General features: G+C 60.6%; 1 protein-coding gene across 1 annotated transcript in view; it reads right to left on the reverse strand.

The window, feature by feature from the left end:
- The window catches only part of TMEM184A (transmembrane protein 184A), a 10,809-nt gene extending 5,720 nt beyond the window's left edge, over positions 1-5,089 (reverse strand). The window contains exons 1-2 of the mRNA XM_025379568.1: positions 4,777-5,089; positions 3,938-4,156 (exon numbers count right to left, since the gene is read on the reverse strand). Of these exons, the coding sequence (XP_025235353.1) occupies positions 3,938-4,156 (219 nt within the window). The 5' untranslated portion in view covers positions 4,777-5,089. The remainder of the gene's footprint in view (positions 1-3,937; positions 4,157-4,776) is intronic.
- Positions 5,090-14,638: the final 9,549 nt, after the last annotated feature.

The raw sequence follows: 14,638 nt of genomic DNA on the forward strand, positions 1-14,638 counted from the left end.
AAAAAAAAAAAAAAAAAAAAAAAAAAAAAAAAAAAAAAATTATTTTTTTGAGAAACATAGTCTCGCTCAGTTGCCCAGGCTGGAGTGCAGTGGCACAATCATGGCTCACTGCAGCCTTGAAACTCCCAGGCTCTAGTGATCCTCCTACCTCAGCCTGCTGAGCAGCTGGGACTACAGGTGTGCACCACCTTGCCTGGCTAATTTTTGTATTTTTCGTACAGACGGGGGTTTCACTGTGTTGCCCAGGCTGGTCTCAAAGTCCTAGGCTCAAGCGATCCTCCTGCCTCCGTCTCCCAAAGTGCTGGCAATACAGGCATGAGCCACTACACCTGGCCTAAAATTTATTTTTTAAATTGGCAAATCAAATTTGTATGCATTTACAGTGTGCAGTGCGATGTCTGATATGTGTGTTCGTGGGGAATGGCTGAGTCAAACCCATTAACATCTCCATTATCTCCCATACTTAGCATTTCTTTGCAGGGAGGACATGTAAAATGTACTCTTTTAGCAATTTTCAAGCATAGAATACATTGTTATTTATAGTAGTCACCATGTTGTACAATAGATCTTTTTTTTTTTTTCTGAATGACTTCCTTGGGCATGAGTGAGGGTCCTGTTTGTTCCTAGCCTGGGAAAGGGAACTCTCACTCATTCCTTCATTCAGCAGGCATTTCTGGAGCCCAGTTAAGTGTCCAACCCGGGGAACAGGGAGGGGACATGTCCTGGTCCTGGGCTGGGCAGACTCTCAGAAGGCAGGTTGGCTTTTGCTGTGGGGGCATCCAAAGGACGTGCACCCTTTGATTCCTAAGAATTTGTCCCTCCCTAGGGGCCGGGCACGGTGGCCCACCCCTGTAATCTTAGCACTTTGGGAGGCCGAGGCGGGCGGAGTGCCTGAGCTCAGGAGTTCGAGACCAGCCTGACCAACAGGGCAAACCCCATCTCTGCTAAAAAATACAAAAATTAGCCAGGTGTGGTGGCGGGTGCCTGTAGTCCCAGCTACTTGGGAGGCTGAGGTGGGAGGACGGCTTAAATGCGTGAGGCAGAGGCTGCAGTGAGCAATGATTATGCCGCTGCATCCCAGCCTGGGCCACAGAGTGAGATCTTGCCTAAAAAAAATGAAAGCCAATCCCAGCACTTTGGGAGGCCGAGACAGGCGGATCACGAGGTCAGGAGATCGAGACCATCCTGGCTAACCCAGTGAAACTCCGTCTCTACTAAAAAATACAGAAAATTAGCTGGGCGTGGTGGCACCTGTAGTCCCAGCTACTCGGGAGGCTGAGGCAGGAGAATGGCGTGAACCCAGGAGGCGGAGCTCGCAATGAGCTGAGATCCGGTCACTGCACTCCAGCCTGGGCGACAGAGCGAGACTCTGTCTCAAAAAAAAAAAAAAAAAAAAAAGGAAAGCCTGGGAAAAAATATGGGTGATTATAATGTTTGCCTTTAAACTTTCTAGATTTTCCCTGTATTTATTTATTTATTTATTTTAAATTATTATTATTATTTTTTATTGAGACAGAGTCTCGCTCTGTCGCCCAGGCTGCAGTGCAGTGGTGCGATCTCAGCTCACTGCAACCTCCGCCTCCTGGGTTCAAGTGATTCTCCTGCCTCAGCCTCCCGAGTAACTGGGATTACAGGCACGCACCATCATGCCTGGCTCATTTTTGTTTTTTTTTTTTGTTTTTTTTTTTTTTGAGACGGAGTCTCGCTCTGTTGCCCAGGCTGGAGTGCAATGGCCGGATCTCAGCTCACTGCAAGCTCCGCCTCCCGGGTTCACGCCATTCTCCGGCCTCAGCCTCCCGAGTAGCTGGGACTACAGGCGCCCGCTACCTCGCCCGGCTAGTTTTTTGTATTTCTTAGTAGAGACGGGGTTTCACCGTTGTTAGCCAGGATGGTCTCGATCTCCTGACCTCGTGATCCACCCGTCTCGGCCTCCCAAAGTGCTGGGATTACAGGCTTGAGCCACCGCGCCCGGCCCATTTTTGTATTTTTAGTAGGGACGGGGTTTCCCCATATTGGCCAGGCTGGTCTCGAACTCCTGACCTCAGGTGATCTACCCGCCTTGGCCTCCCACAATGCTGGGGTTACAGGCGTGAGCCACTGTGCCCGACCGATTTTCCAAGTTTTCTGTGAGGACACAACAAAGGGTCCTCCTGTCCGAGGACCCTTTCAGACAGGGTCAGCCGAGCCTGGGAGCTGGGTGCACGGGGGCCCGTGTGGAAGGCTTTCTGGAGGAGATGCGTGAGCGGCGGCGGGCAAGCAGAAGCGACGTGCACCTGGCTGCTTGGGGTGCAGCTCAGGGAGTTGGGGGAGGTTGGCGGCAGGAACGGACTCTTATCAGTCACACACTCCCCGCCGGTGCCTGGGAGGGACGGCATGACCAGCCATCAGGAGACCTCTCCCGGGGCTGGCGCTGCCTGGCTGGGTGACCTTGACAAGCCACTGTCCTCTCCGGCCCTGGTCCTCCCATGTATAAAGCAAGGGGGATCCAGCCACTCTGTGTCCTGCCTGGGACTCCTCACTCGAGGGTGGCTCTGGAGGTGGGCTCAGGGGTGGGACAGGGCCTGAACTCCAGCTCAAGGGGTTTCCATGAGCCCTGTCTTGACCGCGAGTCCCCATGAAGCTGAAGCCACACTATAGCCGCACACACACAGCCGGTTCCCAGGATTACAGCACAAAGACGGCCTCCTCCAGGAAGCCCTCTCTGATGGCCTTACAGGAAGGGCCTGCCTCGGCACCACCTCTGCGGCTCTGCACCCTCCAGGCCCACACTCATACACGTCTACCTTTGGTTCTGGTTATCTGGTCACAGCTCACTGCAGCCTTGAACTGGGCTCAAGCGATCCTCCCACCTCAGCCTCCCTAGTAGCTGGGACTACTGGTGCAAGCCTCCATGCCCAGCGAATAAGCAGCTAATCAGCTATCACGGAGATGCTGCCTTGGAGGCTTGTGGCCATCGGGGTCCCTGCCTGCCAGTCTCCTGATGGCCCCCTGCCCTGGCTCACCTACAGATCCATTCCCTACACCAGTGCCCCATGCACCCGGGGAGCAGCTCTGCTCTCAGCCCAGCCCTCCACAGCCTTCCTGGGCTCCCAGCACCCCGTGAAAGCTGCCTCCCCACACTGGGGTCAAGGGCTCTGGACAAACCCCTGCAGCTGTGTGACCCTCGCTGGCCTGTACACGCCTTCCCACCCCACCCCTGCACACACTGCCCTGGCCTCTCTGTGTATCTGAGGCTCTCAGGTGGGTCCCGTCCCTGACCCTCTGCCCTCTCTGCCCACCCCCTACCCTCCGGCACCACTTCCTCCTTGCCCTTGCCTGGCCCTTCCTTGCCACCGTGCCTGGCCACTTCTCTACCTGGGGGCTGTTCTATTCCCACCTGGGGACTGCTGCGGGTCGGGGGCTGTGTATGTGGCTTGGGGCTTGAGGAAGTTGCTTCTCGCCGGTCTCCCACACAGGAGTTCCAGTGCCTCCAGCCAAGCTGTGACCTTTGCTCCCCAGCTCCCTACAGAACAAAGTCCAACCCCCTGCCAACCCCCCACCAGCCTTCTCCAGGATGCCACACCTCTGGAGGGAGAAGGCCCCTTCCCCTTTTCAACTATGTGAGCTTGGGAAAGGCCTCTGGTCTCTCTGAGACTCAGTCTTCTTGTCTGTGAAATGGGACCACACTGCTGACCTCAGGGAGCCAGGTGAGGAGCCTGTGAAATAGCCAGGGATGCCTGGTGGGTGCTCTGCCCTCAGCCTGGCAGAGACCTCCCCATTTTCAGGCCCAGCTCCCACACGCCACGTCCTGGGGAAGCTCATCCCCTCCCCCGTGCCCTGGCCAATCCCACTTCTGACAGCATCTGTAGCAGCAGCACCCAGCGGGGCTGGGCTGAGCCACGGCCACGTCCCATGGAGACCGGGGTCCTGAAGGAGGCTCGGGGGCGGGAGGGCTTACCTGGTGGCAGGTGAGCACCAGGGCAGTCCACACGAAGATCCCTGAGACACCTCGGGCCAGCGCGGAGGTGAGGAAGAGCCAGGGGGCCCCCTGGGAGCCGTTCCCCATGTGGTCCATCTGCGGCCCAGCTGGCACAGCCGGCGGGGGGTTGGGCTGCGGCCAGGTCGCTGACACCAGGGGGACACCGGCTGTCTCCAGGATCGCTGAGACATTACTCATCTGCAGAGGGAGGAAGGACACACACCGGGAGGAGTGAGGGCAAAGGTGCCGGTTCCCGGCAGCAGGAAGCAGCCGGGGAGGGAGGAGACAGTGAGAGGCTGAACCACCCGCCAGGCCGCGCCCCACACAGGGACACCAGCGCCAGGCCCGGCTCCCTCCCTGCTCCAAGCTCAGCCACCCAGGCTCACCCCATCAGCCACCTGTGACCTGAGGGCCCCACCTCGGTTCCCCCTTGTAAAACCAGCTTCCACCTCCAAGTCTCAGGTTTGCAGGCAGCCTGCTTCTTAGGAGACAAAGACTGTCTTCCAGTGGGGTGGAAGAGGGGAACCCCTGCCGCCCTGCCTGCCCGGGAGGTCTGGGGAGCAGGCGCAGACCAGACCTGCCTGCCCCGGCAGAAGGTGTGCAACCAGCCCCATGGGAGGAGCGGCCCTCACTGGTTCCCCGGCACCTGCCCGCCCGCCTGGGAGCCCGGCTTTGCTGGGGTTCTCGGCAGCCGCAGGTGCCTGTTCTTCCGTCTCCTGCAAACCTGCTGGGGTCCTGAGTTCACCCTCTCCCACACTCACAGCCCAGTCCAGCCTCCTCCTCTCCCTCTGGTCTGCGGTCACAGTGCCCGGCTCTACCTTTGCTGGCAGGAAGCACCTGGCCCAGTCTGGGGAGGCTCAGCCTCCAGGGAAGCCTAGCTGGTCATTCTCATGGCCACGTGGCCCCCACTGGTGGCCCCACTGTGGGTGGGGCAAGGCCGGGATCTGAAGGGCTGTGCCAGGCTGGGGCGGGGCGGCCAGTGCCTCGTCCCCAGTGGCCCACCTGGGCCCCAGGCTGCAGGCCTGTCTCCTCCTGTCCCCTCCCACGGCTGACACTCTATCCTCCTGTCTGTTTGCTGGGTGGCAGCTGGCTCCCAGGAAACTGCTGACCGCCTGGCGCCCTCACCTGCCTGTGCCAGACGGCCAGGCAGTTGCCACCCGGCGGGGACAGGTGGGAGAGGTCTGCGGCAGGCCAAGGAGGGGTGGGCTGCAGGAGGAGAAGTGGAGAGCTAATGGTACAGGGTTTCTCTTGGGGGGTGACGGGGTCCCGAAATGAGGTAGAGGCAGCAGCACACAGCACTGCGGATGGACTTACTGCCACCAAATTGTTCACTTAAACCTGGGTAAACTGATGTTATGTGAACTTCATCTGAATTGAAAAAATAAATCCGTGCCCCAAGAGATGTGTTGAAAACATTCAAGTTTTCTGGACCGGGCGCAGTACCTCACGCCTGTCATCTCAACACTTTGGCAGGCCAAGGTGGGCGGATCACTTGAGGTCAGGAGTTCGACACTAGCCTGGCCAACATGGTGAAACCCTGTCTCTACTAAATACACAAAAATTAGCCAGGTGTGGTGGCGCGCACCTGTAATTCCAGCTACTCAAGAGTCTGAGGCAGGAGAATCGCTTGAACTCAGGAGGCGGAAGCTGCAGTGAGCTGAGATCACACCACTGCACTCCAGCCTGGGGACAGAGGGAGACTCTGTCTCAAAAAAAAAAAAAAAGGAAATATTTCTAGTCTTTGTGTGTCAAGGCAGGACTCGAGGAGTGACAGCACAGTCCCCGGACCCTTCGGAGTCTGGCAAGGGGTTGGGGGCCCTGAGGGTCCCTGTCACCCCCATGCAGAGGCCCCTGTGGAAAAAACTCACCCACCCCAGCTCCTGGGAGAGGGATGTGGGCCCTCAGTCCTAGCTCTTGTCCTGTTCTGGTTACGCTTGGGCTCATGCCACCAGGGCCAGCATTACCAAGTCCTGCTCCGTGCCCGCAACAGATCCACATGCTCCTTGTCCTTCGTCTCCTACCCTCCCACAGCCCTGGGCAACAGGGCTCAAGGGGTCAAGCCTGGAATGACTGGAGCCACTGTTCTCCTTTTATTTTTAATTTATTTCTTTTTTGAGACGGAGTCTCACTCTGTCTCCAGGCTGGAGTGCAGTGGCATGATCTCTGCTCACTGCAACCTCCACCTCCCGGGTTCAAGTGATTCTCCTGCCTCAGCTTCCCGAGTAGCTGGGATTACAGGCGCGCACCACCATACCTCGCTAATTTTTGTGTTTTTAGTAGAGATGGGGTTTTGCCATGTTGGCCAGGCTGGTCTTGAACTCCTGACCTCAGGTGATCTGCCCACCTCAGCCTCCCACAGTGCTGGGATTTCAGGCATGAACCACCGTGTCCGGCCTGTTCCCCTTTTAGAGATGGGAACGAGGGGCGCATCCACATGTCCAGCATCCTCGAGGGGTCCGTGCAGGGCCCAGGCTGAGGCCCATCCATTCCTGGAACACCCTGCCTGCTCTCCCCAACCCCTCCACCGACGCTGTCCCTCCAGGGAGTCTTTCAGGTGGGGAACAAGCTCAGGAAGTCGTGCCCAGCTCTCAGGCCCGTCCTGCCTGACCTCCCCATCAGTGCCCGCCTGGGCCTGGGCCCAGAGCCACAGCGTGCACACCCTGGCTGGGCCCTCCCGGAGCCTGCCTGCTCCCCAGGCCGGGACCTTCTGAACCAACCAACGCTGCTGTCCTGCAGCCTCAGGTGTCACCCCTGGAGAGACCATCCCCGCTGTCCCATCACCGTCTTCAGTGCGTGTGCGACTTCCTGTCCACCTGTCTTGTGTTTGCTGCTGGTCCTCCCTCTGCGGGAGCTCCACAGCCTAGAGCCGTGCCCTGTCCATGCTCGGGGCACGGGGGTTGCGGTGGGGGGCTGTCCGGCTGAGGCGGTGGCCCTGTGGGCTAAGGTCTCTCCTTGGCCAGGCAGGGGTGCTGGAAGGCCGTCCCCAACTTCCGTCCAGCTGCGTTCCTGCTGCAGCCACAGGTACAACTCCCCCCTCCCCCACCTCCCCGCCTCCCTCCCGCCCCGCAGAGCCCCAGGCGGACGGCTCAGCGCGTGCGGATGTCGCCCTCTGGCTGTAAGTGTCGGGATCACCGTCTCGGACAACTATGAAGTCAGGATGGCTGGGGGCTTTGAAGGGTGAAGACTTTGGTGCCTGGGCGTGCACAGAGCTGGAGGGACCGAGAAGTACTTTATCCAACTCGCTCATGCTACAGGCAGGGACACTGAGGCCCCAGCCCCTGCTTGATTTGCTTCCAGCCCCAGGCCCCTCCCCAGGCTGATGGTGAGAATGGCTGTGCAGACAGCAGGAAGCACTGTGGTTAGATGTCAGCAGGACCTTTCTGGCTGGAGCCACCAGAGCCAGGCTTCTGGGAGGGCTCTGGCTTTGGGGAGGCTCAGGGCTTGGGCTCGGGACACAGATCCAGGGACCTCCAAAGCTCTGCCTTCCGCCAGAGGCAGATCCTCTGTGGGAAAAGGTGGGGTTTTCTTACAAGGCCAGCTGGGCACTGGGCAGGGAGGCCTGTGGATCTCCTTGGCCCACAGCTGTGCCAGCGGGGAGTGTGGGTGCAGGGTCTTTGGTGTCAGCCTGAGCTGGTTCATGGCTCCTGGGGGTCCCTGACCCTTAGAAGCCCCTTCAGTCGAGGCTGCCCCCTGCCCTGATGGTGGGGGCCAGGTCCAGCGTGGTTTCCTCATTGTTCTCACAGCCGCCCTACCCTGGCACGTCCTTGTTTAGCTGCTGCCTCTAGGAAGGCGTCCCGAGAGCCCGGGCTCTGGCCCTGAAGCCAGGTGCTCTTGCACACTCGAGGAAATGACTTTGCCTTGTCAGGCAGCCTTGGCTGTATCCCTTCTCCCCAGCACTGGGCCTCACAGGCCTTTTTAAACCTGAAGCTCTGAAAAGAGAGGAGGCCTCTGCCATCTCCACTGACCCTTCCTTCTCCAGCTTTCTGACCACGTCACTCAGAGACGTCCTCGGCCCTTGGCCCTTTGTCTTGCCTATGGCCTTGGCCAACTTGGCAGGCGCCTTTGCCTCTCTGGGCCTCTGTTTTCTCATCTGTAAAGTGGGTTTACTGATCAAATCCTGGCCAAAGCAGGATTTGGTCAGCGCTGGCCTGCCTGCCCATCTTCTGGGCCACACTCCCCACCTGGCCTGCCTGTCCCCGCCCCTGCTGTCACTACCCTGGTCCTGGTCCTGGCCCCACCTTTGCTGTCCCCACCCCAGCTCTCTCTCCATCACCTGCCCACCGTCTTCTGGCCTACGTTCCCCACCTGGCCTGCCTCTGTCCCCACCCTGGCTTTCTCTCTATTACCTGCCCGCCGTCTTCTGGGCTACGCTCCCCACCCGGCCTGCCTCTGTCCTCGTCCCTGCTGTCCCCACCCCAGCTCTGTCTCCATCACATCTGCCTCTTTTGTCCCCACATCCAGGCAGACCCAGGCACTACCAAGGTTTCTACCAAATCCCTGCCCGAGGTGCCCGATCATTCAGTAAAGCGAACACTCAGGGTTCCTGGGTGTGAACTGCAGCCCCGCCGTTCCCCAGTGTGCACCCCTCAGCCTCCATGTCCCCACCTGGGAAATGGGAGCAGTAATGCCTGCCCTGCGAGGCTGCTGAGTGCACACAGTGAGACCCACAATGCGGGCACACCGTGCTGAACTGTGTGGCTTCCCTCTCTCCCCTACCCAGTGACCACCTGCCTGGACATGTGAGTCCTCCCATTCCTGAGCCCCTGGGATGGGTCCTGCCCTCACCCCCCTGGCTCTCAGCAGGTTCTGGCCCTGCCAGTGTCTACGGGTGGCTCCAGGGTCTCCCCAGCAGGTTCCAAGGCTCTCTGAGCCCTGCACTGCAGCCCCCACCTCCCTCCCCTGCCCCCGCCCAGGCCTGGCCCATTCTGGGCACACTGAGGGACAGCCTCGGTGAGAAAGGGTCCCACGGAGCAGCCAGTCCCCTTCCTCCTCCCCAGGGAGGACACCGGCCCCAAGTCCCACAGAGAGTTTGCGGGGGGCCTGGCTGGAGCCTCTCTGCACCCCACGAATGCTGGTGGATCGGTTGGTTCTGACCCCCTTCCACTCCCTGTGGTTCTGAAATGTCACTGAAGTAATTCCTTGAAGAGTGTCACACAGCCCCGAAGGGGGACAAGTGGGGATGGGACCCCGAATCTGAGGCCTGGCATCTCCCTTACCCCCACCCGTCTCCATCAGGGCCAGCCCTCCTGTGAGGGGCCTGCCTCGTGGGTATCCGGAGCCAGCACAGAGGCTGGACCACCATTCCCAAGCCTCGTGGCAGCCCCCCAGGCAGGGACTTGCCGCAGTCCCCAGCAGGTAGAGGGCAGAGCCAGACCACGGCTTGCAGTCCCATGTGCCCCCCGGCCAAGGCCTTGACCCTCGGCCTGCAGCTGAGATGTGCCTGGGTCTGCAGGTGAAGGGTCAGGCCTGGCCAAGGCCTTCACATCCCCGAAGCAGAACCCGCACTCCCGTCCCACGGCCAGGCGGGCAGACCCCATGGCACTGCCCGGAGAACATGGTTCCCCAAGAGGAAGTGGGTCTTGGCTGAGGGCCCCTCTCTCCTCCCGCCCTGGTCGGCCACCGCTGGCTTTAATGAAGGGGGGGCGCCCTGAGGGGAGGTGCCCTGCGGGGAGGTGCGGACCCCCTTCCACTCCCTGTGGGGGTTGCAGGGCCTTTGTGGGGACGGGCGGGGCTTCTGCTGCTGACTTCGTTCTGGTTTGAACACAGGTCCCTGTGGTGGTGCAGGGCCTGGGACCGCACCCCCTACTTTGCCTTGCCCTGGGGTCTGGGGAGGGCTGGTCTCCACATGGTCCTCCCAGCCTCCAGCACAGGACCTCATGCCAGGGTGCGGCCCGTGTCTCGCCGGGGAGGCTCGTGGAGCAGGAAAGAGGGCGAGAAGAGCCGGATGCGCCAGCTCGGGCGCCGTGGACCAAGGGTGCTGGTCTGGGGACGTCAGGAGCAGGGCCTGGTCCCCAGGGAGGGGCAGTCGGGAGGTTGATCACTCTGCCACCTGCCCACGGGGCTCCCTGGCTGATGGAGGCCTCACCTGGCACTGGTGTCATGGCCTCTGTGCCCAGTCACAGGAGGCAGCAGGGCCGGCTGGGCCTGATTTTCCTGGTGGGGGCTGGACACTGACCAAGCCCATCGCAGGACAGACCTGTCTGCCCAGATCCGGGCGACGGGGCCCTCTGACCATTGTTCACTGTGTCCAGGTGTCTGGAGCTGTGGGGAGGCTGAGACGCCGCCCAGCCAGTCCCACACCCTGGCCCTGGCACAGCCACCTCCTGCCCTCATGAGAAACCCAGCTGAAGTCCTAGGCACTGCTCCCCAGTTCCGGGCCAGCTGCTCTGCTGGTACCCACCCCCTTAACCCCTGCCTGCCCATCTCTCTGCAGACGCAGACAGGTACGGCGTACCCCCTGCCTGCCTCCTTCACTGTTGGGTGGAACTCGGGGCGCCTGGGAGCTGCCTCCTCAGGGCTGGCTCATTCGGTGTCCCAGGCTGAGCTGCACACCAGGGGGAAGAGGTGACCGGTGGGCACGCATCTCTGACACCCGGCTTCCCAGGCCTGCCCCACCCAGTCCTGTGGCCCTCCCCTGGGGGCCCTGGCCAGCAGTCCACCCACACAGCAGCCCCGGGTGTGAGCGGGAGGTGACAGGGATGGGGCTCCACGTCCTCCCAGCTCTGCTTCTGGGATGCCCCCGGCTCCTGTCCACGGGCATGGCCTCCTGGGAGCCAAGTGGGGCGGGCAGGCAGTGTGGCCTCCTGGTGATCCACACGCCCCCTCCTCACTGGGACCGGGGAGCAGCCCCTACAGCCAGGAGGAGCAGGCCCTGGGCCAGACGCCACAAGCTGGGGCCTGGTACTGGCTGTGTATGGTGTCTGTGACCTCAGGCAGAGCCTGTGCCGGCCTGTGCCTGTCTCCACCGGCACGAGCTATGTGGCAGGTCACGGTGGCTGGGCCAGGGCCTCAGGTTGGCCTCCCTGTCATCTGCCCTTCCAGGGACACAGGCTGCTGCATGGGAGAGCCAGGCTGGCCAGGCCCTGGGACTCGGAGCTCTACTCTCAGCTGGCCTGGCGACCTGGCAGGCAGGTGCAGCATGGGGGGGCCCTTCCCTCAGCTTCTGACTCTGGAGCAATTCTGCTTTGCCTGAGCCCATCAGCCTTAGACCCTGGGGCGGGACCATCCCAAGGATCTGCTCTCTTCCTCCCATAGGTCTCCTGTCCTGTCTTCTGGGGCCCAGCCCCTGCCTCCCTGCTCCCGTCCCTGGTCCCTCTGTTGCCCCCATCCCCAGAGAGTCACCCAGGGCCTGCCTGTACTTCCCTTCACCTGAGGGAGCTGCCAGCCCTGGGTGTGTACGGGTTGGGGGCACCCTTTCATCTGGAGCCAGGGTGGGGGGTGCTGGTCTGGCCGGGACTTGCCAGGCTGGCCAGAGACCCTGTTTGTTTGGTGTCCAGGTGCCATCCTGGGGCCCATCCTCTGGGGTGGAGGTGGGGCTCAGGTGTTGGGGAACTGTGATTCTCAGAATTTCAATACATTTTTCTTTTTTTCCAGGAGCCCCCACCCCATTGAAGTGCACGGGCCCAGCTTGGACACCACACCCCTCTGGTGTGCACCACACACACACACACACACACTCTCGCACTCCCACACCCACGCAGCTCACCTCCCTGCTGGCGCTCAGCCTGTCAGGCAGGTTGGCTGACGGTCTCCAGGCCTAAGAGGGGCAGCCAAGGCACGGTGGGCCTGAAGCTCGGCCCCCGGCCTCTCGGCCTCTGCTGCCCCCTCCTCACAGCGGCGGGCTGCCTGGGTCCCTGAGAGATGATTACTCCTGAGCACTGGCCTCTCCCCAGACCCAGGAACTCCTCCCAGCCCCACCCCCACCCCACCCAGCCGGCCCTACCTGCCCGGGTACAGCTAGAACAGACCACACCCTCCACCTTCCCCCTGCCTGGATTCTGGGACCCATGTCTGTCCACGTGCCACCCCTGCCTCCTGCCGTCTCAGCGGGTATGAGCCTGGACCAATCTCCTGGTCCGGTGGACTTCAGACGTGGGACCACGCGTGGGCTGGGGTCCTGATGCCCCTTCACGAGTGACGCAGCCCCTGCCTCCCCCTCCCTTCTTTGGGCCCTCACCCCTGAAAAGTCCCATTCGGGAGCCTGAGGGTGTTGGGACACGGCTTGTCACCCAGCTCTGCCCTGCCCACGCACGCCTGCTACCCGCGTGACTGGGGCGTGAGATGCACGCAGGCACTCCCATGAGCCTGGAAGCTCGGGTCTCCTACCTGGGTGGGGCAGGACGAGCCCCCATTTGATGGGGGAAGCTGAGTCAGGAGCTGCAGGCCCCTGACTAGTGGGTGGGGGCAGGGCTGGAGCTGTGGTTTGTTCTGCCTTCCTGGGGTAAGCCTTGGGTGGGGGGCGTCACGCATGGCCCCGGGCCTCGATCTTCCCACCTGCGAAGTGGCCTCCACGATGCTTCCCCTCCTGGGTGGTCGGGGTGAGGTTGGACGGGCAGAGCAGAGCAGGTGCGTGTCCCAAGTCCTGTCTGCGAGTTCCATGGAATTCTGCTTAGGAACAGCGCGGCTGGCTTCCTTTTTCTTGCAGACCCCTCCCTCCCTCCCCCACCTTTCCTTCCAGACCCCAGGCTTCCTCCGGTACCCCCTCCCATCCTGTGTCCTAAATCGTGCCCAGCCAGAGGCAGCTGACCTCTGCCCTCCTCAGCCTTGCACCCACCTTGCCAGTGAGCAACTCCCAGCCCAACTTTGCATCTTCAGGTGCTGGGGCTTGCGGCTCCTGCAGCCTACTTCGGGGTGTTCTGGGGCCCAGGAGAGCAGAGTCTTCATCAAAACATCCCCAGCTGTGTGCTTCTTTCTTGCTTCTTCTTTTTTTCTTTTGGAGACAGGGTTTCGCTGTGTCACCCAGGCTGGAGTGCAGTGGCATGATCTGGGTTAACTGCAACCTCCCTGGCTCAGGTCATCCTCCCGCCTCGGCCTCCCAAAGTGTTGGGATTACAGGCATGGACCTTGCGCCCGGCCTTATTTCTGAAAATGACTCCGAATCCCCAGAGCTCCGGCGCCTCTGGTCTTCTCGCAGTTGTTTTGGAATTTACGCACCCTCTCGCTGCCTGAGCCGCCCTTCACCACACGCAAGATGGGTTTTGTTGTTTTTTCTCGCTGTGATGCCAAACTATAAAACCAGCGTGGCAGGGCGCCTCTCTCAGTCATTTTCACATCATGCCGGTGTCTCTGGTTCATTCCCATCGGTCAGGCCCTCATTCCAGTCACTTACCGTGGTTCCTGTTCCAATTCCATTCCCAGGTGCTCAACAAGATAGCCGAGGCCGGCTTACTCCGCTGGTCCCCGTGTGCCACTGTCTCCCTCCGTGGGTCATTTGTCATCATCCATCCACGTGGGCCCAGGGCTCTGTCAACCCCCTGGAGAAGCCGCTTGAAACGACAGCCAAGAACAGGGCCCCCACTGGCTCTTCTTGACCTCCAAGGCCCCCACGTCCACTTAGGAAAAGGGTGGTGGGGAGGCTTGGGGAGGTTCCCTCACAGCTGAGCATAAAACAGTGCTGGACATCACACTGTGTGGGTGCAAGGGCATTGCTTTAAAGAGTGAACAGTGTCCACTGTCTTGGCCGCAGAGGCAGACACGGGCCCCGTGTTCATTACTCACAGCGTGCCGTGAGTTTCTGGGAGCTGCAATTACAGCTGGATCTCTGGGTGAATGCCACAGGTAGCTTGTCCTCCTAAAGCAGACGGCCCTGGCTGCGACCACGGTTGGCTCCACATAGCTCCTCGCTGGAGCAGGGGCCGCTCCTGAGTTATGACGTTGGGAGCAGGCCCAGAAAGCAGAGGGCCAGGGCCCTTCCACAGCTGCTGCCATCTGACTTATAGCAGAGGAGCTAGCCAGATGGCGGAGGTGCTTAGCCTCAGTCTACGTTGTAACCAGCTGCCAGGTGGCTGTGAAGGACCTCGGGAGGGCACTGGGGGGCCACTCTCAATGACATGCCCGTTTCACACTGCCTTCAAGGCAGGTGGCCACAGGCCCCTGCACATAACATGGGGCAGAGCTGTGTGGACATCCCAGGAGCCTCCAGGCAACCTACCCGCCCCTCCTGAGCCTTCATTTTTCCATAACCTACCTTTATTTTTTTCAATGAAATTATTTTTTTTCTTTATATGCTTTTTTAGAGATAGAGATGGGGTTTCCCCATGCTGCCGAGGCTGGTCTCGAACTCCTGGGCTCAAGCAATCTGCCTGCCTCAGACTTCCAAAGTGCTGGGATTACAGGTTCCCACCTCTACGCCTGGCTAACTTTTTGTACTTTTTTTTTTTTTTTTTTGAGACGGAGTCTCGCGCTGTGTCACCCAGGCTGGAGTGCAGTGGCGCGATCTCGGCTCACTGCAAGCTCCGCCTCCCAGGTTCACGCCATTCTCCTGCCTCAGCCTCCGAGTAGCTGGGACTACAGGCGCCCACCACCACACCCGGCTAGTTTTTTGTATTTTTAGTAGAGACGGGGTTTCACCATGTTAGCCAGGATGGTCTCGATCTCCTGACCTCGTGATCCACCCGCCTCGGCCTCCCAAAGTGCTGGGATTACAGCACTTTGCCCGCCTCGGCCTCCCAAAGTGCTGGG

Source organism: Theropithecus gelada, chromosome 3 (genome assembly GCF_003255815.1).
Source record: "Theropithecus gelada isolate Dixy chromosome 3, Tgel_1.0, whole genome shotgun sequence".
In the NCBI taxonomy this organism is placed as follows: Eukaryota; Metazoa; Chordata; class Mammalia; order Primates; family Cercopithecidae; genus Theropithecus; species Theropithecus gelada.